Below are 25,000 nucleotides of genomic sequence, written 5' to 3'. Positions count from 1 at the left end.
CAAATGCCTTCCGCCAAACGCCTTCCGCATCCTGGGTGCAGCATTGCCTGGAATGTCGCAATCTTCTCCTGCGAACAGAGCCATGGTGACTTCTTCGCCGCTTGTCATCTCGTCCAGGTCGCGGATCCCCACTTGGACAGCTTACTGCATAATCGCCACCTCTGATTTGTCAGAAATGGCCGTCTTGAGTGGTGCCTGTAGTGTGGATGGGTTCTGAGGCTTCTGCATATGTAGGAGGAGTCCGCCATCGGCAGTTCTTCGCAGGCCTTGGACTTTATCTTTGAGTCCCTGGAGGGAGGGCTCAGTTCTAACCAGCTTCAGCATGTCCTCGTATCAGCCTTCGCTGCACTTTATTAAAATGAGCATAACACCGTTTGGTGCTTGGGTCCTTTTGAGTTCGATACTCTCCGGTCTCGGTTGGGGATTCTTGGGATTGGGCAAAGAGTATACAAGTAGAACTACAAGGCTAGTTCCAAAGTAAACCGTACTTTTCTAATCTAGCGCCCTCTAGTGGCGCCATCTATATGTCAACTGGTGCGTTAGAATCTGCTATCGTTTATCGACTTCCAGTAAAAATTTCTTGACATTTCATCTATTGGAAGTGAGGTTATTGCGTTTTAAGTGTCAGTATGTTTTTGTCATCGGTGCGAAAATGAGCTTTGAATATGTAGGAGGAGTCCGCCATCGGCAGTTCTTCGCAGGCCTTGGACTTTATCTTTGAGTCCCTGGAGGGAGGGCTCAGTTCTAACCAGCTTCAGCATGTCCTCGTATCAGCCTTCGCTGCACTTTATTAAAATGAGCATAACACCGTTTGGTGCTTGGGTCCTTTTGAGTTCGATACTCTCCGGTCTCGGTTGGGGATTCTTGGGATTGGGCAAAGAGTACACAAGTAGAACTACAAGGCTAGTTCCAAAGTAAACCGTACTTTTCTAATCTAGCGCCCTCTAGTGGCGCCATCTATATGTCAACTGGTGCGTTAGAATCTGCTATCGTTTATCGACTTCCAGTAAAAATTTCTTGACATTTCATCTATTGGAAGTGAGGTTATTGCGTTTTAAGTGTCAGTATGTTTTTGTCATCGGTGCGAAAATGAGCTTTGAACAAAGAGCCAACATTAAATTTTGTTTTAAAATTAGTAAAACTTTTACCGAAACGTTTTAATTGATGAAACAAGTTTATGGCGATGATTGCCTATCCCGTAGCAGAGTGCACGAGTGGTTTCAACGTTTTTAAAGTGGTCGTGAGGACATAAATGACGATGAACATGTGGGCCAACCAAAATCCGTGATCACCGAAAATTCCATCGAAACTGTGCGTGAATTTATAAAAAATCAGCCGATATCATCATTGAAATTCATGGAAATAGAATTGAACGTCTCCAAAACATTGATTTATCGCATTTTGACCGAACATTTGTGCTTAATAAAGGTGTGTGCACGGTTTGTTCCGCACAAATTGACTGACATCCAAAAATTTCTCTGAATTCAATTCCTGCATTTGGAGCCCTCAGTATGGCGTCCACATTCGAAAACCGTCTGCGACAGCGGATCTTGTGCAGCTCTGCAGTGGTTTAAGTTAATCTGTAAAAACTTAACCATTCTGCTTGTTTTGGCCTTTAGGTACTCAGGGCAGATCCTGCTCAGAGTACCATGCGCAGCTTCACCCGCGGGTTTGCCTCCTCGGGTGCATAGGATACACCTGGGTTTGGCTTGGCACGTGTAATGCTTATGGCCTGTTTCCCCGCATCTGAAGCAGGAATTCTGTGTGGCCTTGGCTACTGCGTCTGAGGCCCTGCATCTCGTCGAGGTATGCCCATAGCCCATGTATTTAAAGCACCTTTTCAGGTCGGTCTTCAGTTTGATGCGACAGACGACCCATCCGATTCGGATTTTGCCCTTCTCGAGAAGTCTCCGCGCGTGGTCAGGTCTGAGGCTGACTATTGCTGTTTGTGTTCCGCCAAACGCCTTCCGCCAAATGCCTTCCGCCAAATGCCTTCCGCCAAACGCCTTCCGCATCCTGGGTGCAGCATTGCCTGGAATGTCGCAATCTTCTCCTGCGAACAGAGCCATGGTGACTTCTTCGCCGCTTGTCATCTCGTCCAGGTCGCGGATCCCCACTTGGACAGTTTACTGCATAATCGCCACCTCTGATTTGTCAGAAATGGCCGTCTTGAGTGGTGCCTGTAGTGTGGATGGGTTCTGAGGCTTCTGCATATGTAGGAGGAGGGAGGGCTCAGTTCTAACCAGCTTCAGCATGTCCTCGTATCAGCCTTCGCTGCACTTTATTAAAATGAGCATAACACCGTTTGGTGCTTGGGTCCTTTTGAGTTCGATACTCTCCGGTCTCGGTTGGGGATTCTTGGGATTGGGCAAAGAGTATACAAGTAGAACTACAAGGCTAGTTCCAAAGTAAACCGTACTTTTCTAATCTAGCGCCCTCTAGTGGCCATCTATATGTCAACTGGTGCGTTAGAATCTGCTATCGTTTATCGACTTCCAGTAAAAATTTCTTGACATTTCATCTATTGGAAGTGAGGTTATTGCGTTTTAAGTGTCAGTATGTTTTTGTCATCGGTGCGAAAATGAGCTTTGAACAAAGAGCCAACATTAAATTTTGTTTTAAAATTAGTAAAACTTTTACCGAAACGTTTTAATTGATGAAACAAGTTTATGGCGATGATTGCCTATCCCGTAGCAGAGTGCACGAGTGGTTTCAACGTTTTTAAAGTGGTCGTGAGGACATAAATGACGATGAACATGTGGGCCAACCAAAATCCGTGATCACCGAAAATTCCATCGAAACTGTGCGTGAATTTATAAAAAAATCAGCCGAAATCATCATTGAAATTCATGGAAATAGAATTGAACGTCTCCAAAACATTGATTTATCGCATTTTGACCGAACATTTGTGCTTAATAAAGGTGTGTGCACGGTTTGTTCCGCACAAATTGACTGACATCCAAAAATTTCTCTGAATTCAATTCCTGCATTTGGAGCCCTCAGTATGGCGTCCACATTAAAAGCATACAATCGGTTCAAAAGAACTTCTTACTTTTCGCTGTACGCGGTTTAAACTGGGATGCAAACCAGAGGTTACCGTCTTATTCTAGTAGACTCTAACTAATTAACGTACCCTCATTATCTAATCGTAGATCCATGCTAGGCATTACATTCTTATATAATTCAATTTTCGTGAACTTTCATAGCGAACGGTCGTGTTTTTGTTTTGCGCTCCGAACTTTTGTGTTGTTTTGCATTTAAAACCACCGGGGTCCAGATTTTAACTTGTTAAAATACAATATATAACTTTGCCGTTTTGCTACGCGAGTGCATGTGCATGTGTCTTTAAGTGTTTATTTAATATATACATATATCTCATTTAATCACTTTTAGTTTTTTGAGTTTTCCTGCCTCCTCTTTGTGTAGTCCCGTTTATTTGCGTCTAGCTGCACTTAGGCGGTTCGAAGCTTTCGTTGTGTCTCTGCTCACCCACGCTTACGCTCCCGCTCTCTTGTTTTTTTTGTTCTCGTTTCGGCTCTGCTTATCGGTGCACCGTGGTTGTAGGTTGTGTAAAATGGTGTCGAATACTGTTTGTGCTATTAAAGGCTGCCAAAAAGAAGTTTTGGCAGAACAGCCCAGCCTTTTTTGCTGGCTTTGCGATGCGGTCGTACACGCTAAGTGTCTTGACTTAACGGGCCGTATCGCCGACGTAATTTCTGCCAATAAAGGCATACGTTACTGTTGCCATGCCTGCCGGCAGGTTGAGAAGGAAATGTTATCCTTCATGCGGCAGACCAGGGGCGGATTTAATGAACTTAGGGTCAATTTTCGCAAAGCGAACGACCTGTTCACAGCGCTGGACGCTCAATTTAACGGGATGAAGCTGTTAAGTGAGTCGCCAAAGCGCAAAAAATCAGCTTCTGGTCGGCAGCAATTGGGCGAACCCCAGCCACCAAAGATTTGGCATACCCCCTCGGCCCAGCCCCCGGCACCGACACCAACTCCAATGGTGTTGAGATCGGGAACGGCGAAAGATTCGGCAATCGAACGTGCCGGGAATGAAATGGCAGCAGCTCCGCCCGTTTTATTAGTTGAGTCCGCTGCGGAGTCTCAATCACTGACACCGCAGACTTCAAAAAAAATCTCAGCTATCCCACAGGGCAAAAAAAGAGCCGTTCAAATGGCTGAAGTCGGTAATGTTCCTTTACCAAAAACCCTCACCGCTATTCCACCATTAAAAACAATATTTGTTTCTCGGCTTGCCCCTGACCTCGCATCTGAAGATGTACAAGCTCATATACAGAGCAAAATACAAGCCAATAATGTGAAAATAGAAAAATTCAACTTTTCATACCCCAGAGACATCTCATCTTTCAAGATAAGTGTCTCCTTCGATATTTTTGACACAATTTGTTCGGGTGACTTCTGGCCTGAGCACGCTGTAGTCAAGGAGTACGAGGTAAAAATAAAGAAAAAACGGCCTTCACGGCCGGCACAAACCACAGCGACCGCGGGCGTCACGGCAGTGCCAAAAAACTAAATACCTCCCTCCTACTTTCCTATCAGAATACTAGAGGCTTACGCAGCAAGCTCTCTAAATTGTATTCTGATAGTCTTTCGTTTGCATCCCAGGTGATTGTGTTTACCGAAACCTGGTTAAAGCCGGAGATTTTCAGCTCCGAAATTTTCCCAGGTAAGTACACAACTTATAGAGTAGACCGTCTTTCCCAGCGAGGAGGTGGAGTTTTGATCGCCGTTGACTCCACCCTTAGTTCCGAACTGGTTCAAATAGATGATCTCACAGGTATTGAATTTATCTGTGTAAAACTATCATTTCCAGGTAGTTTTATCTATATAACCTGTTCTTACGTTCCTCCATCTGCTGAAGAGCCCATTTATTGGAAACACCTTTCGGCAATTCAGGCTGTTGCCAACAGGCTTTCAGATAGAGACCAACTAATAACTCTAGGAGACTTCAATATACCTGGAGCTCGTTGGTCATCAGATGGTACGTCAAATGTCCTCCAAACTGCGGTACAGCATGACCTCATAGATGGTTTGCTTGACATTTCGTTGTCCCAAGTTAACCATGTCGTAAATTCTTTAAATCGCCTACTAGATCTGTGTTTCGTCTCTGATCCTGTAGGTGTAAACTTAACAAGAGTCGATCCATTGACGCTTCCCGAAGACCCTTACCATCCTACTTTCGAAGTGACCATCGATTTGGGGACTGTCGTAAAGACTAAACCTGATTTGAGTTGCTCAGCAACTAAAGTTCGCTGCTTTCGTAAAGCAAATTTTCAAAGGCTAGATATCTTGATTTCCCAATTTAATTGGTCTGAACTTTACAGATGTACTGACATGGCGTCCGCCGTGGATATTTTTTACAGTGCCATGAATTCGTTCTTTGCATTGTGTGTTCCTTTAGCCTATCCGTCGGTTTCTAGTAAACCACCTTGGTTCACCAAAGAGCTGACACGCCTAAAAAACGTTAAGTCTAGGCTTTATAATCGCTATAAACGCACCGGATCTCCCACTGTTCATTCAAGATATCTTAGTGCTCGGTCGAATTTCACCGTGCTAAATGCGCAATGTTATAAAAGTTATTTAACTCGCTGTAGGGTTCAGTTCGCGCAGGACCCGAAACAGTTTTATAACTTTGTTAACACTAAGCGAAAACCCAATTTACATCCTTCATCGCTTTCGTTCAGAAACGCTACAGCAAACTCTGATCAGGCCATCGCCGATCTCTTTGCCGAGTTTTTCAAAACTACGTATTGTTCCTCGAATAGCTCAGATCAGACTTACTCTTTTGATTTGCCCAAGTCGAACCTAATTTTCAGTCCCATTTTAACCGAAAGCTCCCTTAGTTCGGATCTTCATCGTGTAAAACCAGTTTACTCACCGGGTCCCGATGGAATACCAGGCTGCGTGCTCAAGTATTGTGCCGGAGCTCTGTGCAATCCCCTTTTGAAATTGTTTACCTTATCTTTAGAAACCTCAGAATTTCCCCTTATTTGGAAGGAATCATTTATCATTCCTCTCCACAAAAAAGGTAGCAAATCGGACGCCGGCAACTATAGAGGAATCTCTAAGTTGTCGGCAATTCCAAAACTTTTCGAGAATGTAATTACTCCCCACTTGCAGCATTTATGCAGATCCGTAATTTCACCATGTCAACATGGTTTTGTGAGGCGAAGATCGACCACTACAAATCTTCTGGAACTCACCTCTTTCGTTATTAGAGGTTTCCAACGAAACTTTCAAACCGACGTTATTTACACAGACTTCAGTAAAGCTTTTGACTCGGTTAATCACTCTCTTCTTGTAAGGAAGCTTGACTTAATCGGGTTTCCTGTCGATCTTCTTAAATGGATTTTGAGCTATTTGAGTAACAGAACTCAAAAGGTTCTGTTTAAAAATGCTCTATCCAAATTCCTCAGAGTCACTTCTGGCGTCCCGCAGGGTAGCCACCTCGGCCCGCTGCTATTTACATTGTTTATCAATGACCTCCCGCTGGTTCTAACGAATTCTAGAGTACTTATGTACGCTGATGACGTTAAGCTATGCTTGCAGTATAAGGACAGCTCTTGCCAGTCAGACCTGCAATCGGATCTTAATAACTTTCAAGCATGGTGTCGTGCTAATTTATTACATCTCAACAGCTCTAAATGCAAGCTGATGACATTTTCACGTGTCACTCCCCAGTTTGCCACTTATATGCTAAATGATTGTGCTCTTGAAAGAATATCTCTTGTTGATGATTTAGGCGTTCGCTTAGACCCTAAACTTTCGTTCTCTGAACATATTTCGTGCACGGTTAATAAGGCCAGAGGCATGCTAGGTTTTATTAAGAGGTGGTCGAAGGAATTCGATTCCCCTTATATAACGAAGACCCTTTTTACTTCATTAGTTCGCCCTATATTGGAGTATGGTTCATGCGTCTGGAGTCCTCAATTCGGAATCCATATTAACCGTATTGAATCTGTACAAAAGAACTTTTTACTTTTCGCCCTCCGTGGCCTACCTTGGGATGCTGATGAGAGGCTACCGTCCTATACAAGTAGACTCCTATTAATTAACTTACCCTCCCTAGCTAACCGTAGAACAATGCTTGGTGTCGTATTCCTTCATAACCTTATAAATGGTGTGGTTGAGAGCCCCTTTCTTTTAGGGCAGCTTAACTTCCACGTTCCCCGACTAACATCTAGAACCCTTATCCCTTTAGTAGTAAATCACTGTAGGCGGGAGTTTGAAGTACATGAACCCTTTAGGGTTTTATGTACGGATTACAACCGCCTCTCTGATATTATAATTCGTAGCGATAACCCTTCTATATTAAAAACCTTAATACTTGTAGAGTTAGCTCGTAGTGTAGCACCGTAGTCTAATTTTGCATGCGTTTCTTTTTATTTTACCTATTTATTTATTCTTGCATGACTTGTAGTAGTTATCTCGTAGAGTAGCACTTATTTTGCATGCGTTTTTATTTTTATTTTTTTTTTTTTTTTATTTTTTATATTTTGTTTATTTGTTAAATTATGGTTATGGTTATATATTTTTATTATTAGATCATTATTTTGCATGTGTTTTTATTTATTTATATATTTATAGTTTATTATATTATCTCCTAATGTTTCCTCGTACATTTCGTCTGTCCTTCTAACGCGTCTATCTAGTTCGCGATTCGTGCCGTACGTCACACGGCTGCGCCCCTCGGTCGGTTGGGCGGGAGGTGGAAGCGGGACCCCGCGCGAAAAAAAAAAAAAAAAAAAAATAAAAAAATAACTTAATCCGTGGTGACGTGGAAAATGGTGACTTGCTGAGTCAGCTTAAATTTCACGTACTAATAAGAAACACTAGATCCTTTTTACCATTAGTTTTGCCCTACTGTAGAACTGCCTTTGAAATGCATGAACGCTTTAGAGTCCTCTGTGCAAATTTTAATGATTTGCACACCATAACATCTAATGTTGATAGCCTCCCAAAACTAAAAACTTTAATCTTAACCCACTTAGTACGCATGCAAACAACCAATCCGGCAGTACGCCAGTAGTAGTTTCCTCGCATCATTTTCTATTTATTTCCTTCGCGCCTTCTAACTGCTAACAGAACAAGCACGTGCTTGGTGTTGCAAGTTCCACTTGATATGAACTGTACTGTACATCGCATCGTTCTACTGTTAACTAGGGAGGGTAAGTTAATTAATAGAAGTCTACTAGAATAGGACGTTAGTCTCTCATCAGCATCCGAGGGTAAAAAGTAGAGATTGGCTTGAAGCAAAAAGAAGCACATTAATGATATTCAATGATATGGGGAAGCCCCAAGAAATCTAGGCATATAAGGCTTCAGCTTTTATAGGGAGTAAGTGCACGAAATTCGAGTCAATCCTATATGTTTACAATCATAAAACAAAACACAATACTACTAAGTGACCACCGGCAGATATCTTCTTATATGCAGGAAGCCCAGACTTCAATACGCTACAAAACAAAATTGACCGAATCCACAAACTCAATGAGAAAAGACACGAGTTTGAGGTCAATACAAAGTACAGGCAGGCCGCACTTGTAATAAGCAAAATTACTAACCCATTCAAGAAGACAGCAAAAAAAACAAGTGGATGATAAACATTTCGAAAAAACTAACCGTGGCAGGAAGATCGATGGATATCCCGGTTAACTACGAATATCATTATTTAAGCTTAGTACTCTGACGACGAAAAACGGTGTCGAAAAAGAAGGAAGAACTTTTTGCCTCGTCGATTTTGCCGGTACTCTGACGACGAAAATGATACCTGCGAAAATTGAATGGCGTTGCCAGATCAAGAGAGTAAACAGCTGATATCGCGCTGTCTAAATAATTCATTTGATTTAATTAGACACCCCTAATATAGGAAGAGTTGAAGGAAAAATGTGGCATTGATAGGGGCTGTCAAGGCGAAGCCCATAATATTGAATTTAACCCACAAAGGACATTTTAATGCCATATTTATTAATATTTTCAATATATTTTTTTTGAATATTTGTTTACAAACAGCTGTCCAGTGTGACCAACGAAAATCCTTAAACGCCATAAAAGGTACATTTTCATGGCGTTTTATGTCTTTTCATTGATTTTCTTGGTCACACTGGTTCGGTAACCAATTAAACAGCGATTCCGCTATCTTCATTTAGACAGCGGATTTTCGTCGTCAGAGTACTAGGCTTTAAGTATAAATTTGTTGCAATTGTATCTTAGATACAATATTTAGTTGAAAAATTAAAGAGGGAAATAAACGGGTTAAGAATTATTAAGCAAAAAAAAAAGAGGTCTTCTTAACGTAGTGGGAACAGCATAAAGGCACATTGGATCAGAATGAGCTGGAAGAAAGAATTAACAATTTGTCAGAAAATTCGGACCAAAATCTTGTTCTGAATATGATCATTGATGTTATTAACAGCGGGATTGACATTATTAATAAGCTCAAGGTAGAGAAGGAGAGGGACCAGCAATTAGCCATACTGATATTTAACCTACAACAGGCCACGGACTATATAGAGGATGTCAAATTAGGCATGCAACTTACCCCAGGTATTTTTTATTCAAAATTATTAAAACATGATTATTTAAAACCGGTAAATTCCGAGAAAATCTTACAAATTAAAACTTCTACTTGGTTAAAATCCGATACAGACGAAATCCTGATTATTTCCCACATTCCAAACAAAATCACAAAAGCGCCAGTTTTCGAAATAATCCCTTACCCCGACGAACATAATTATATCCTGACGGAACATATATTTGATAAGTTTTACATTTATGAAGATAAGATTTACAATAAGCATACGGGAGCAACCCTTTTTGATAAATGTATCATTGGCATTATGAAACAAGAATCAACAGAATGCATATACCCAAAACACGCAAGAATTTCCAAATAAACTACATGGAATATCCCACAAACAATTGTAAATTGTACAAACAATAAATTTTCTATCATAGGTAATAATATGATCAAAATTAGAAATTGTACAATTCACATTAATGAATCCATAATTTCGAACAAATTTGCCGACTTTACACAAACCATTTATATAAATAACAATGTTACAAAAATAGAACCACTAGTATTTAGAAACAAAAGAATTAATAAACAGTCATATATATACATTCCAAATTATATGTCTTACATCATTTGTAATAAAAATAGCCAGCCTAATCCTGTATCTAGTATATAAGAATAATCCTAAAAAACTTATTGTAAAATGCACTAAGCCAAAAGAACACCCGAACCAAAATGAAATTCTAAACGAGACCGAGGCTTGAACGCCAATCAATTCAGATTAATAAGTTAAATTCAGTTTGAGACTCGAAACTACTCGGTCGGTGTTCTTCAATCATTGTAAAAACCCCTTGTGAAATATTCGGTTAAATAAAAATTGTATTTTTTTAACTTACAAATACTCAAGCATTTAATCATTCCGGTCTACGTTCGTGTTTCCGACTCTGGAAAGCATTCCGAATCAGGCATCCTCCACCTGCAGCAGCTGTCGCCGTGTCTCTTTTCCGTCGTTATTGAGTTTTCTTTCCAAAATGGCTCAAAATGCAGTGGTCATCGCCTTTAGAAAGTTTATTGCCACGACCGACCGTGTTAGGCAATTAGAAGCTAACATCCACACTCCGATCGCTCTTGAAACTGAGAGCTTTTCCCCTGCCATCTGTCGAGTTCATCGGGACCAAATTCGGGCGGAATGTTCACGTCAGAAGGCCCCTGTTCCCCCTCTGACCACCCGCAGCTAGTCGAGCTTAGGCGCTGTCCGCTCTAGTTCATGATTTTCCCGCTCTCGAGCTGTTAAGCTGGGCTTCTTAGTCGGGAGCGGGCCCTTTGGCTAAGCTAAGGTTAGTACCAAAACGAATGTCTATATATGCAACAGGCGCTCCATGCCATCGTCAATTTCTCGACCTCCAATTTCTGTTTTTTTTTTCTTTGACGGAAAACCTTATATTGGATTCTTTTGTGAAGGATCTCCTAGCCACCCCCGTACAGAACAATCTGGATGCTCTTTCAATTATGTTTTCTTTTCTTTTATTTTTATATGTATTTTTATTTTATTTTTGTTTTTAACAATTTTAACTTGAACTTATTAGTAAATACATTAGATATATAAACTAATTATAAAATAACTGTTTATAAAATAAATATTTTATAATCTTAGATTTACACGTGTTGAATAAATTATTATATATAAAACTTTAATATAATTTTTTATTTCGAAATTTGATTTTATATTTTGAATCAAAAATTCTGTATTTTGTAGTTTAGCTATTTTAATGTAATGCCAAACTACATTTTGTTCATAATCACCGTTTGTTTCATCTAAGTTTCTATTTAGGTCTTCTTTTTCTCACTCATTAATGTCACCTCTATCGCAAGAGTTTCATTAATCCATGATTTGGTTGCTAGAGTTGAGATAGATCCCATAATTTCATCCCGTCTTCACATATTTTTCTCTTATCATCCTTATTATTTAATGTAATTTTATATGTATTAATTTCGTGCCCCTTATTCCTCAACAATTACATGCTATCAAACTAATTCTACAAGTATTAAGGATTTACGTTTGGGAAGGTTATAGTTACGAATAATTATATCAGAGAGGCGGTTGTAATCAGCACATAAACCCTAAAGTGTTAATGTACTTAAAACTCCCGCCTACAGTGATTTATTACTAATAAGATATTTGTTCTCAAGTTAGTTTCCCAGGCTAAGCCACGGAGGGCGAAAAGTAAAAAGTTTTTTGTGCAGATTCAATACAGTTAACATGGACTCCAAATTGAGACACCTGACGCAGGAACCATACTCCAATATAGGGCGGAAACGCTGGTATGTTTGGAGCTAAAGAAACGAATACTGCCGCCCTGCCTTTTTTTCCTATTCCTTCCCTGCTGTTGCGCACCTCTGGCTCGAGTGAAGGATGAACTGCAATCGCATCAAAAGAAACAGCAACAACTAAAACAACGACCAATATTGCTAAATCGGTTTCAACGGCAGCAGCGCCAAATTCAAAGGTAACAAGAACCGTGAGCTCCGAACGGCCAAACAGACTGGCACGGATCGCTACATCCAGATTAAGCATAAGCTCAGCCCACATAGCACGGTAGGTAACGATCAACCGTGCCATCAAAAGCAACGACCCAACCAAGAAAAACAGTTTTTCCCCGCTAGCGATGATTATTAGGAAGAAAAGTTTAAACGTCATTGTCAACAAAATTATTGCGCTGGTCGAGGACAAAAAGTTTCATGTTGTTCCGCTTATTAAAGGGAACATACAACTTATCTTTCAAACCGACGTGATTTACACAGACTTCAGTAAAGCTTTTGATCCTTACAAGAAGAGAGTGATTAACCAAATCGTAGTTATCATTCCCCCCGTTCTCACACCACTAGCGCACACACACACACACACCCGGAGAGCAGAGAGTTATTCACCACGAACAAGTGGCCACGGAGCCAGCGCCGTGCAGGAGCAAGAGAGAGAGGACATACGATCAAGCACAAAAGAACCCCCGAAAATTGGCACGCGCCAAAGAAAGAACGAGAGCGAAGGAATGCACCGAAACTTCGAGAAGTGGAAAATTACCAGCGCGGCCGAAATTTGCAAAACGCATGGCATATTTTTTCACTCTTGCGGAGGCGGCGAACTAAATCAGAAGTGCGAGCGGAAAACATGTAAACCTTCGAGCCAGATTGTGCGATTGCTAAGTGCGGTGGACCATAGCAGCGAGTGACGACGAGGGAGTTCAAAGTGACCAAGGAGACCACCAGGAGGGATGCGAAAGCCAGCTTCGACGCGCGAGACCAACAGCGGCGGCGATCAGGAGCGCCCGATTCCAGCCACCGGCTGACGACAATCCAGGAGGAGGTCAACCAGGCGATCGCGAAAGAGTGTGCCCGGCCCAGGACCAGCGGCGGAGCACTTAGAGACATCGCGCGTGTGTGTGTGCGTGGAGTTTGAGACGGGTGAGTGATTAGGGTGAACCGCACTCTGGCCAGCGAGTGTAACGTGCATTTAGAAATTTCTCGACGGCCAAGATGCGGTTGCACTTAGAATAGGCTAGAAAAACTTAACCTCAAACCCCTGCAAAGAGAAATGAAAACTAAAGAAATCTGAGAATAAAAATGAAAACTGAAATTAATTAAATAAAACTTGAACATATATATATCAAATAAAAACTCCCCTCGCTGTCGTCATGTCATTTGCCCTGACCTACGCCAACTGTTGTCAAACGAGACATGTAGAGGAAAAAGGGTGGACCCGAACTTCGCTAAAACTTTATTGAAATTTATAAATTAAAATATTTCGCTCAGCCCCGATCGTCTTGAGATAAAAAGCAGTTGGAAATTTATAATGAAATATTTTATTACAACGTCGAAGTCCGGCGAAAAGGGTGGACCTTATCTTCGCGGCAAATGTATTACAGCAAATTAAAGTAAATATTTCTCCGGTTATTTAGCGCAGTGCTGTGGCCACGCTTTTGCGAGGAGAAGATTTCAGGCATAGTTTTGCGGGGAAACAGGCGAGTCTTCCGCTTACACTGGGAGAAATTAATAAATTGTCGACCCAAATTTAACTCTTTGCTCGTAGGGGACGACCCCAAATCACGTTGGCCATGACCCACGTAGAATATTTTCCCAAAAATGCCTAGATTTTAGGCCATAAACTCTGCCCTAGGAAGCGGTGCTCCCCATAATCGACCCCTCTCTCGGTCTCCCCATAGCGTCTGCTATGGGCCCGACCCAAAACGCGCTCCGCCGATTATTTCGCTCTATTGCAAAGACCGGACAAGCCATTTCTCTGGCTTCGTATCCCGGTAACTGACAACTACCATCTCACGTCAGTTTACCGCGCGTCAAAACACTTTGTCCCATATCTTTATAAATTTTTCTGATAAAGAGGACCTGGACGAGACTGAGACCTATCCCAGCCTTAGAACTTCCTTACAGTAGCGATCCGTTCCAGTCTGTTTGGCCGTTCGGAGCTGCTGTTTCTTTTGATGCGATTGCAGTTCATCCTTCACTCGAGCCAGAGGTGCGCAACAGCAGGGAAGGAATAGGAAAAAAAGGCAGGGCGGCAGTATTCGCTTCTTTAGCTCCAAACATACCAGCGTGTCCGCTAAATAGAGCGATGTGAGAAAAAGTAAATAGGTTGTTCTGACTAGGGCCTGCCAAATTATTATATAGGTTGCGGCAGCCAAATAGAGCGATTACTTCACCAAGGGAATCCCCAGCAACGCAGAAGCCAGCGCCGAGATCTTATTAGCAGGTGCAGCCACCAGGAAGGAAAAGACGAAATAACGCTCCGGAGAGATCTGAAAAGCGCTCAATTGCGAGCGCTGGAACAGCGGACTGAGGACAAAGAAACCGCTCAGGGCAGTCGTCGCGCAAGCGCTCGCCGGAGCGCCTTAATTCGGTGGAGGAAAACTCCAATTCGTCGAGCAGAGACGGAAGGTTTTTTTGGTGCATAGGGAAAAGTTTAATTGTCGAACGTTTTGGTGAAAACTCGAGCCCTAACTGAAAGAAAGCCCCGACCAAAAATTGTGCTGAGAAAAGTTACCTAACCTGCCAGTGCCACGACAACAAAAAATTCTAAGTAAAAAGAAAGAAAAGAAAAGTATTTTTTTTTAATTTTGAACTTTTATATGTTTGTTTGTTTGTTTTTTAACAATTATTCTTATTTTAAAATTGGGGTCGTCGATTCGTCGAAGCATAACCTTAACGTAGAAAAAATAAGCATGACCGTCTAGGGTTAAGGCAAATGAGCCGCGAGTGAAAAAAAAAATTGTCTTAATTTAGTCGGCCAATGGCAAAGGCAAGGTTCTGAAATGTGTGATTTCTAACCCCCCAAATAATTTTCCTAGCGTTGCAGTGCCTCTTGAAAGCGCTTTCATCGAGGAATTTGTCAGCGGAAAATAAATTGTGGTGAGCTACAAAAGAAAATAAATAAAATGAAAAATGGGTAAAATAAAGTCAAATATTTATCACCGTTCCTAAAAAAAAATATTAAATACAAAAATTATAGAAAAAATATAATAGAAAAAGCAAGTGGAGACAGAAACTCAAAAAGATGAGCATAATGAATATTAAAAGCAGCAATAGAGCAACATAAAGATGAAGTTCATGGAATTGGCTGGGATGTCTCCAGCAACCTTCGAGGAGCTTCAAAATTCAGGGATTGCCCTGAACACCTTGGGATCCTCTGCGGAATACCCCACTATAGCGAGGTCCCCTTGCCATATCCAGAGCAAAAGTGTGCAATAAGGGAGGGATAACCTGATCAAGAAACTTGCAACCGAAAGTGCTAAACGCATTAGGCAAGCGTTGGGCGTACATTTCCAATAAATAATTTGCATATACATTTTAAATTTATAGATTTTTATTTTAATTGTTTGTTTTAAGTTTGTTTCTGTCTTCGTGATGAACCAGAGTCCGCTTTTTTTTCTTTTCTACCAGTTCTTCCAATTGGTTCCGTCAATTCTTTCACTGGCCAGTCTCAGGAATGGACGACTGGCGAAGACATTTTCCGTCCAATCCCTTAGAAGTGCCCCCAACGACAGCTCTTCTTCTTCACACATTGTGTATCGCACAAATCTATTTTCGGCCGTTTTTGAAATCAGATTGAATTATTTGAATTATCAATCGTCGGCTGCTTAGTTTTTTTTTCCGAATTGGTGGTGGAACTTGTTCGATAGTCCGAACATCGAGTAGAAATCTAACAAATTTCTTGTAATCGACACGACAATTGAAAAAATCCGTTGTTATCGATATGAACGCAACTTGGTCGCATTCGACCTTCATCGAGTGCAGACGTGCTTACGGACGACCGCTACGCGGGGTTTATTCTCAAAGTGTTTTTTTTTCATGGTGAAAAAGTAAATTCGGAACTCTAAACTACGTACTGTCAGCTAGGCCAAGCCCTACAGTGCGTATGACATACGGACACTAGTGCGTGAGACGTGTTTTTGAGCTGCAAAGTTCATTTATATGGTGCCACGCGTAACAAGCTCAAAATAATGAGCGGCGATCAAAAGAATGAGCGTAGAACCTCGGTAAACCAAAGAAACGGTTGCTTCACCTATTTCTCAACTCGCGATATCGAAGCAGAAAAAACGTCTACCAAGCCCAACCCGGCTCTACTGACCGCCGACGGCACGAGAGCGCGCTCTTGCTCACCCACCTTACTCATTCCAGCTCCTACATCTTGGAGCTCCCAATGCCAAACCCCACCACCACCGGCTTCGATGGAAGACGCACCAACAACAAGCAGAGCTGTAATTTCTGCAAACGCAGCAAAAGCACCAGCAACAACTAAACCAACGACCAATATTGCGAAATCGGTGCCAACGACGCAGCGCCAAATTCAATGGTAACAAAAACCGTGAACTCCGATAAGCAACAAGCGGTTCCGGCCATACAGACTGGCATGGATCGCTACATCCAAATTAAGCGTAAGCTTAGCCCACATAACGGTTGGTAACAAGCCTAAGATCAACCGTGTCACCAAAAGCTACGACCCAAACAACTCCAACAAATTTTCTCCGCTAGCAGCTGATGAGAATAACCAAGCAGAGCCGGAGCAGGAGACTCAAAAACAGCCAAAGCCCCACCCATTTATATTAGGGAGAACAGCTCAAACGCCCTGGTCAACAAAATTATTGCGGTGGTCGGGGACGGAAACATTCATGTTGTTCCGATTATTAAAGGGAACATTTGCGAAACAAAAATTCAAACCAAAACAGTAGAACACTTTCGGGCTGTGTCAAAATACCTGGAAGATTCCAAAAAGAATTTTTACACCTACCAACTGAAAAGCAGCAAGGGACTGCAAGTTGTGCTGAAAGAAATTGAACCAGAAGTCGCCCCCTCTGAGATAGTGGAAGCCCTGAAAGGCAAGGGTTTCCTTGCCAAGAACGTCAGCAACATTATAAATAAAAACAAAAAGCCGCAACCACTATTCAAAGTCGAACTGGAGCCAGAAAGTAAAACCCTGAAGAAGAATGAAGTTCACCCGATCTACAAGTTGCAGTTCCTATTGCATCGAAGAATCACCGTGGAAGAACCACACAAACGCAACGGTTCTGTGCAATGCACAAATTGCCAGGAGTATGGATATACAAGGACATACTGCACCCTTCGGTCAGTCTGCGTAGTCTGTGGAGAATTCCACAATTCCGCACACTGCCCTGCGAACAAAGAAGACCCAAAAACGAAAAAATGCGGAAACTGTGGAGGAAATCACACAGCTACCTACAGAGGCTGCGTGGTCACACAAAATGTGTACTATAATACAAAAACTACTCCAGATGTATTCTTTGCCAAAGCAGCCAGATCCTCTTTTGGTCCGCTAAATGCCCCCACAGGCATCTCCTACGCTGAAGCTCTACGAACAGGTATGCAAAATCCTCCCCCCTCAAACTCGGTAAACCCTCAGCAGGCCCCTGGGCAGTCACAAAACAACCTGCAATCCATGATGGTGACCATGCAACAAAGTATGATGGAACTCATGTCATTTATGAAAACGACCATGCAAACGCTCGTCCAGAATCAGAATATGGTGATACAGTTGCTCGTAGCACAACAGTCGAAATAATCAATGTCTAATCTACGTATATCCACGTGGAATGCCAACGGCGCACAGTAGCGCCTCTCGAACAAAAGCCGTTGCAAAAATCGAAAAAGTCATAATCGCAAAATCGATTTGAACTATAAGAAATCGACAGAGAATTTCCCAAGGATTCCGAATCTGTAACCAAAAAAATTTTCAGAATTTTTTTGAGGAAGATATGAGCATTCAAAGTCGAAATTGTTTTCCGTGTATGCGTCATACAACAAAAAATAGGTAAATTAGTCGACTTTCAGGTAATATTACACAAAAACTACATAACCAATGGTCTTGAATTTTTTTTTAAATGATAGGTATATTCATTACCTCTTATTCATATTAAAAAAAAGGTAGTTTTGTGTGGGCTTGTACAGGTAAATCGCTACCTGCCAGGTGTCCATTATTTTCACCTTTTTCTGGCTAAAGTAGTCTATAACTTCTGAAGCTGCCCAGAGCCGGCGACTACACTATGACTACGCACTGCGTGTATCTTTCCTGAATCAGAATCCGTTTAGAAAGTCTGCGTCCAGCTGCGACTCTGGCATTGCGAAGCAAAACACTGAAACAACTCAGGGTAAAATATACCAAAATACCGACACAATTTCATACAAACCAACAAAAAATACTAACTGTAGCGCTCACGGTTCTGTGGCGGTTAAACATAGAACAAAAAAAAATTTTTTTTTTTTTTCAGTTTTCAAATTATTTTTATTTAAGCAAATATATTAAAATAAAGATAAAAAATTAAATAAAAAATATTTTTAAAAAATTGTCTTCATTGAGAAAAAAATATTTCTTCACTTTGATACCCTTTAAAAAGGCGAATTAGTGGGCGTGGCAGATTTTCCAATACATATGTTAATTTTACAACAATTACCTGTCAAATGGCATTTAAATTATTTAGTAATCATGTTTTGTTCAAAAGTTATGATTTTTGCAACGTAAAATGAGAAAAGGCGCTACTGTGCGGCGTCTCACGGCATAAACTTGAACTAACACAATTCCTAAATGAAAACCACATCGACGCCATGCTACTGGTTGAAACGCACCTCACAAGCAGATACAACTTCCATATAAGAGGTTATACCTTCCACCGCACAGATCATCCAGATGGTAAAGCCCACGGCGGGACCGTCATCCTTATCAGAGAACGCATCAAACACCACTTCCACCAAAGGTTTGCTACAAATTACTTGCAAGCTACGTCCATTAAAGTGCAGTCAGGAAACGGCAACCTTTGCATTGCTGCTGTCTACTGCCCACCTCGCTTTACAATCTCTGAAGGCCAATTCATGGACTTTTACAACTCTCTTGGAGATCGTTTCATAGCTGCAGGAGATTACAACGCAAAGCACACGCATTGGGGATCCCGCCTCGTGACCCCCAAGGGAAGACAACTGTATAACGCTCTCATCAATGTGGGAAATAAACTGAACTACGTTTCCCCTGGTAGCCCCACCTATTGGCCAGCAGACCCCAGAAAGATAGCTGATCTAATTGACTTTGCGGTGACAAAAAACATCCCACGCAATCTAATAAACGCCAAGGCCCTTCCGGACCTTTCTTCAGATCACTCGCCGCTGTTGATAACCCTCCTTCAAAGCCCAGAAACTACGGATCGCCCTCACAGGCTGACGTCGCACAGAACAAATTGGATGAAATACAAAAAGTATGTGAGTTCCCACATACAGCTAGCCCCCCAGCTCAATACTGAAGCAGACATCGACTCCTCCACCTCCGCTCTGGAAGAGGTACTTGTGACTGCAGCCAGGATCTCAACACCACAACAGAAGGATGTGCAAAAAATCAAATTCAAAACAAACCAGCAGATTGAACAGCTTATCCCAGAAAAGAGGCGTCTGCGACGGGCGTGGCAAAACAATAGATCGCCATGCTCAAAGCAACGTCTTAATGAAGCCACACGCAAACTATGCCGGGCCCTGAAGCAAGATGCCGAAAATGCACAATTAAGATAATTGAGAAACTCTCGCCAACCAGCACAAAGCATCCCTTATGGAGAGCTCACCCAAACTTAAGCTCTCCAACTAAAACCATTACCCCGATTAGAAAATCATCTGGTTATTGGGCCCGCAGCGACAAAGACAGAGCCGAAACTTTTGCCTCACATCTCCAGGGCGTTTTCCAGCCGAACCCTGCTGCACATCCATTTGAACTACCATTTGAACTACCGCAAAACCAAACTGAAACGGAATCTACTCCAGCATCATTTCGTCCGAACGAGATCACGAAGGTCATCAGGGAACTGAAGCCGAAAAAGGCTCCCGGCGATGACCTAATAACTCAAAAAATCATAATTGTGCTATTGAGGTCATCTGTAAAATCTTCAATGGGATCATAAGTTTCGGCCATTACCCAACTAAATGGAAAAAATCTATAATTATAATGATACCGAAGCCCGGAAAAGACCACACGATTCCATCATCTTACCGACCAATAAGTCTACTATCATGCTTGTCCAAGTTATTTGAAAAATGCCTACTAAAGCGCATAATTCCTTATCTGGGAGCTCACAACATCATCCCAGCTCATCAATTTGGCTTCAGAGAAAAGCATGGAACTATAGAGCAAGTTAACAGAATAACATCAGAAATTCGCACAGCCTTCGAACATCGAGAATATTGCAGCGCAATATTTCTAGACGTCTCTCAAGCATTCGACCGCGTCTGGCTCAATGGCCTCATGCACAAAATCAAAACACTCTTGCCGGCATACACACACAAATTATTTGAGTCGTATCTCTACAACAGAGTCTTCGCAGTGAGGTGCAACGCAACAACATCCGGCACCTATTCAATCGAAGCTGGAGTTCCACAAGGAAGCGCACTTGGGCCTACCCTATTTGTCCTATACACAGCGGATATCCCCACAAGCGACCACCTAACACTATCCACTTTCGCTGACGACACTGCGATCCTCAGCCGTTCCAGATGTCCAGTCCGGGCAACAACCCAGCTCGCCAACCACCTCAAGGTAGTCGAGAAGTGGCTATCTGATTGGCGTATTAAAATAAATGAACAAAAGTGTAAGTGACGTTCACTCTCAACAGACAAACATGCCCTCCGCTCTACCTGAACAGCACGCAGATCACCGAAGTCAACGTGGTAACGTACCTGGGCGTCCACTTGGACAGACGCCTAACATGGCGAAGACACATTGAATGCAAGAAAATTCATCTAAAACTAAAAGCCAGCAGCCTCCACTGGCTCATAAACTCCCGATCGCCCCTGTGTCTGGACTACAAGGTCCTGCTCTACAACTCCACACTGAAGCCAATATGGACGTATGGCTCCCAGCTCTGGGGGAACGCGTGCAGTACCAATCTAGACATCATACAGCGCGCCCAATCAAAAATCCTGAGAACTATCACTGGGGCACCATGGTATATTCGCAATGAACATATTAACAGGGATCTCGGCATTCCTGCAGTTAAGAACGAAATAGAAAAACAAAAAGCGTCCTACAAGGAAAAACTCTCCGCCCATCCAAATCCTCTAGCAAGGGACTTGATACGAGTTTCCAGAAGAAGCCGCCTACTACGTAACGACTATCCAACCCAGCCATAATTAGTCAGGGCCATTTACTCTGTACCAGTCTCATGACTGCTAGTTAGGTAGTATTGTAAGATTTGATACACTTATTGTTAGTCTCATAAATGAGAAGATTCAATAAATAAAAGCAAAGCCTAATAAAAAAAAAAAAAAAAAAAACAAAACTAAAAACTGCTAGTAAAAAAACTACGTTTACTGAGTTAACGTAATAACGCAATAACGCAGCCTAGTGTAAATAGGCTCTTAGTTAGCACTCGTTAATTTTGACTCAAATTTTTTTGAAATAAATTATCGAGAAGAACGAATTAAATGTTTAATAATTCTTGCGAAATTTTTATAACTACATTTTTTAAAGACAAATATTATGTCATTTTAAATTTTTTTATATTATTAATTTATTTTATTTTATATTATTAATCTAGATATAATTTATATAATATTTATATAATTATGGTTTTTCGTGTTATTGTTTCTGATATGTTCTCAGCGAGGAGGGGAAAATTTTTGTGTTATAGGATCTTCCCACACACCGTCAAAGCGCATTCACCGTCCGTTGAACAAACGGTCCATAAGGTTTTGCCGTTCCGAATTTTTCCAAATGGACCGCCGTTAGAACGCATTAAAATCTAAACAGGGTTTGTTTGGCGATAGTTGGCGATAGTTTTTTGGTGCAACTCTGAAAATTTTACCATCACTACGAAAGTGTATACACACTTGGCGAGAAACAAATGAGATATGGAATTTAAAATGTGGCGCCAAAGCTACAAGCATGCCCAAAATAGTTGTAGGCGTTTTTGCTGTATATTCTTGACCCAATATGTCCCCAATTGTTACTATTTAATATAAACCGCCTGCCTCTACCTTATTTTAAATATTTTGGATGCCTATACCACCTATAGACACTCTTCGGGGAATTTGCTCTTTGTTAGAGAAAAATCATTAGAAAAACTAAAATTCCTTGTCATTTAGTTCATTTAAATTTAGTGCGGATAAATTCTGACGCAATCTGTGCCTTTTGCTGTTGTACAACAGCCAAAATAGTTGGTAAATGCTCCATTTCAAATTGCAACTGCCAATTCGACAGTCTTTGTTTACGTTTTCATGAGCCACAGCTGATCGATCAGCTGTTCGGATGGTGAATGCGCTTTGACGGTGTGTGGGAACACGAGTTTCCCTTTTTTTTTTTAAATCCCAAACGTTCCTCACAAATGCGCTGTGTGGGAAGACATTATAATATTGTTTTTAATTTTCACGCAATTTTCATGCTTTCTCAAAAAAGTTCAGCTGCTGATAATTTAAACAGCGAACATTTAAATCCTTCTCACTATCCAGTAAAAAAACACTATTAACCATAATTTATTTTATTTTCAGAACTCTCCATAATTAAGCAAAAGTCTTTAAAAATTGATAAAGAACTGGAACTTTCAGAAAGCAAAACAAAGGACTTAAAATTAAATATTCAGAAATTTACTTCAAAATTGGAACTACTAAATGATAAAATTTATAAAAAAAGAATTCACCATGACTTTGAAGAGACTGAATTCGAACATGAACAGACGGAGTACAGTGAACAACTCAAGGTGTGTACATAAAAATACTTATTTGTCAGAAATCTATTAATTTCTCTTATTTAAGGACTCTGAACATGGGATTTTAAAGATGGAAGAAGCAATCACCATACTTATGAATGAAATAGAGCTTAACAAAGATTTTGTTATAGATAATCATAGAGAAACATTATCTTGGGAAACCAAATATAAATTACTTGAAGAAACCATTAAATGGTCAAAGTCTGAGCGATCTTTAGACGGCGAACTCGGTGTAATGAAAACGGAAATTCATCGTATGAATATAAGATATAGTCAACTTAAGCGCGCCCAAGAAAGACTTGTTCAAGATCTGGAGCATTGTGTTATGCACCGAGAACAAATTTTCGTAAGTGCGACAACTAAAGAACATGTTAAAATCCAAACTAAAAAATTGAAAAATGCATCTCAAACTCAAGTACGTCTAGATGAAGTTCATAATAGAGCAAAGTTAATTCGTAATGAAATACATTTTTTATCGGAAAAACGCTTATTAGACGATGTGAATAAAATTGAACGTATGATTTACATGTTGCGCAGAATTCAATCTGATCTCAATGATATAATTAAAGATGATGCTAATATACAAGAGCGCATAGAAGAATGTATTTTGGCTAAGCATGCTAATTTGGAGCAAATCATACGAAAACAAACACGGGCCAAGGCGTATCGGAGGCTTAATATTTTGAAATCCCCACAGAAAATTGCTAGATCAGAAACGACAGTTAAACAGCATTCGCATAAGCAAAGCGAGTTAAATGACAGCCTTATGGAAGTTGTACAAACCTTTATTGTAGACTTCCCTGATAGAAAGTCATTTTTTACAAATGTATTTCATGTTCTTAAAGAATAATATTTAATAAATAACTTAAACCGTTCTTAAACAATATATATTTATATAATCAGGAGATTCCTTATACAGCTGAATGCCTGAACGACTTAAAATATCGGCAGCTCAACTGTTGTTCCCATACAAATTGCTTATTTAATATTTTCAGTTATAATATTGCTGAATACTTGTATATCGGCTAAATGGCTGATAACTCAGTGTATCTACGGAGTTCGTATAAATCCACATTTTGGATTGCTAAATAAAACCCAGTAATTTTAAAAATATAATGATTATAGGAGAATATAAAATAAAATATATATATATATATTTATATATAATTTAGCTGTTGACTTATATATAGTTGTATAAGGAATATCCTGAATGTAATCTATAATTATTTGTCGGCGGTCAATAACCGATGTTGATAAGCTTATACGGTTAGTTAGTATTTATGAAAAGGTCCGAAAATGTATAATTTTGTATTATAAATTAAAAAAATATAATACAACTCTTAATAATAAATACTTTACAGGTAGGTAAAATTTTGGCTAACTATGATTTTGTATATGTAAATAAGTCTGATGTCCTAGAGGCTATTTTGAAAATAAAATAAAGCTTGGATGATATATGCCCAAAATGTCCTATAATATTGTAGCCCCAAGTCTAGCGACACATTACGCCCATTTTTTGTCTAAGTCGTTTAAGCAACTAATGGCGAAGCAGGTCAACACATTTTTTGGACACACACAAATTACCTAATAGCAAGGACACACACGGACTCACTTACTCGGAGGAAGTTGTGTTTTTCACCGCGCTCCGCTAAATTATCCTTTTAAGCCGGTTAAGCGTGTCAGGTATCCTGAAAAAGGCGTGTAGTGTAGTGTGAGACTCCCAGGTACACAGGTACGTACCCGGATCGTTCCTGGCTTCGGCTCCACTAGGCCCCGGACGCCCAAAAGTTTTTTGGCAACCCAGGCCGCCTCAGGAACCGGTGGACAGGGGGGAGGGGGAACTCCAGCCTCTCTTCCCAGCAGACGCCTTCCACTCTCGCTGCTTTCCACTTTCCACAAGCCTTTCCCCGCGTTTTCTTTTTGGCACTCAAACACAGCTGATCGCAGCTGATCCAGTGTTGTGTAACGCTTCCGCGGGAGCTTGTACAGCCGCGCCTAACAGCACACTTTAGTGTTGGAAAGTGCCTGCGGTTAAGCTTTCCCGCCCTGTGCCGTTTTAAATTTTTAATTTAAATCGACATATTAATTAATAAATTTTATTAATTGCCAACCCGGAACCGTGCAAGGTCGCGCAGCTGGCAGGCGGAAAAAGGTCTCGGATCTGACCAATTTCCGATTCCCCGCCTAGGCGGTGTCCCGA

General features: G+C 41.0%; 1 protein-coding gene across 1 annotated transcript in view; it reads left to right on the top strand.

Annotated features, from left to right (window-relative positions):
- The window catches only part of l(2)41Ab (lethal (2) 41Ab), a 253,675-nt gene extending 229,989 nt beyond the window's left edge, over positions 1-23,686 (top strand). Inside the window, exons 5-6 of the mRNA XM_070284230.1 lie at positions 22,583-22,791; positions 22,847-23,686. Coding sequence (XP_070140331.1) covers positions 22,583-22,791; positions 22,847-23,650 — 1,013 coding nt within the window. The 3' untranslated portion in view covers positions 23,651-23,686. The remainder of the gene's footprint in view (positions 1-22,582; positions 22,792-22,846) is intronic.
- The last annotated feature ends 1,314 nt before the right edge of the window (positions 23,687-25,000 follow it).

Source organism: Drosophila kikkawai, chromosome 2R (genome assembly GCF_030179895.1).
Source record: "Drosophila kikkawai strain 14028-0561.14 chromosome 2R, DkikHiC1v2, whole genome shotgun sequence".
In the NCBI taxonomy this organism is placed as follows: Eukaryota; Metazoa; Arthropoda; class Insecta; order Diptera; family Drosophilidae; genus Drosophila; species Drosophila kikkawai.
The sequence above is the reverse complement of the archived record's forward strand: the minus strand, read 5'-3'. Positions and strand labels throughout refer to the sequence as shown.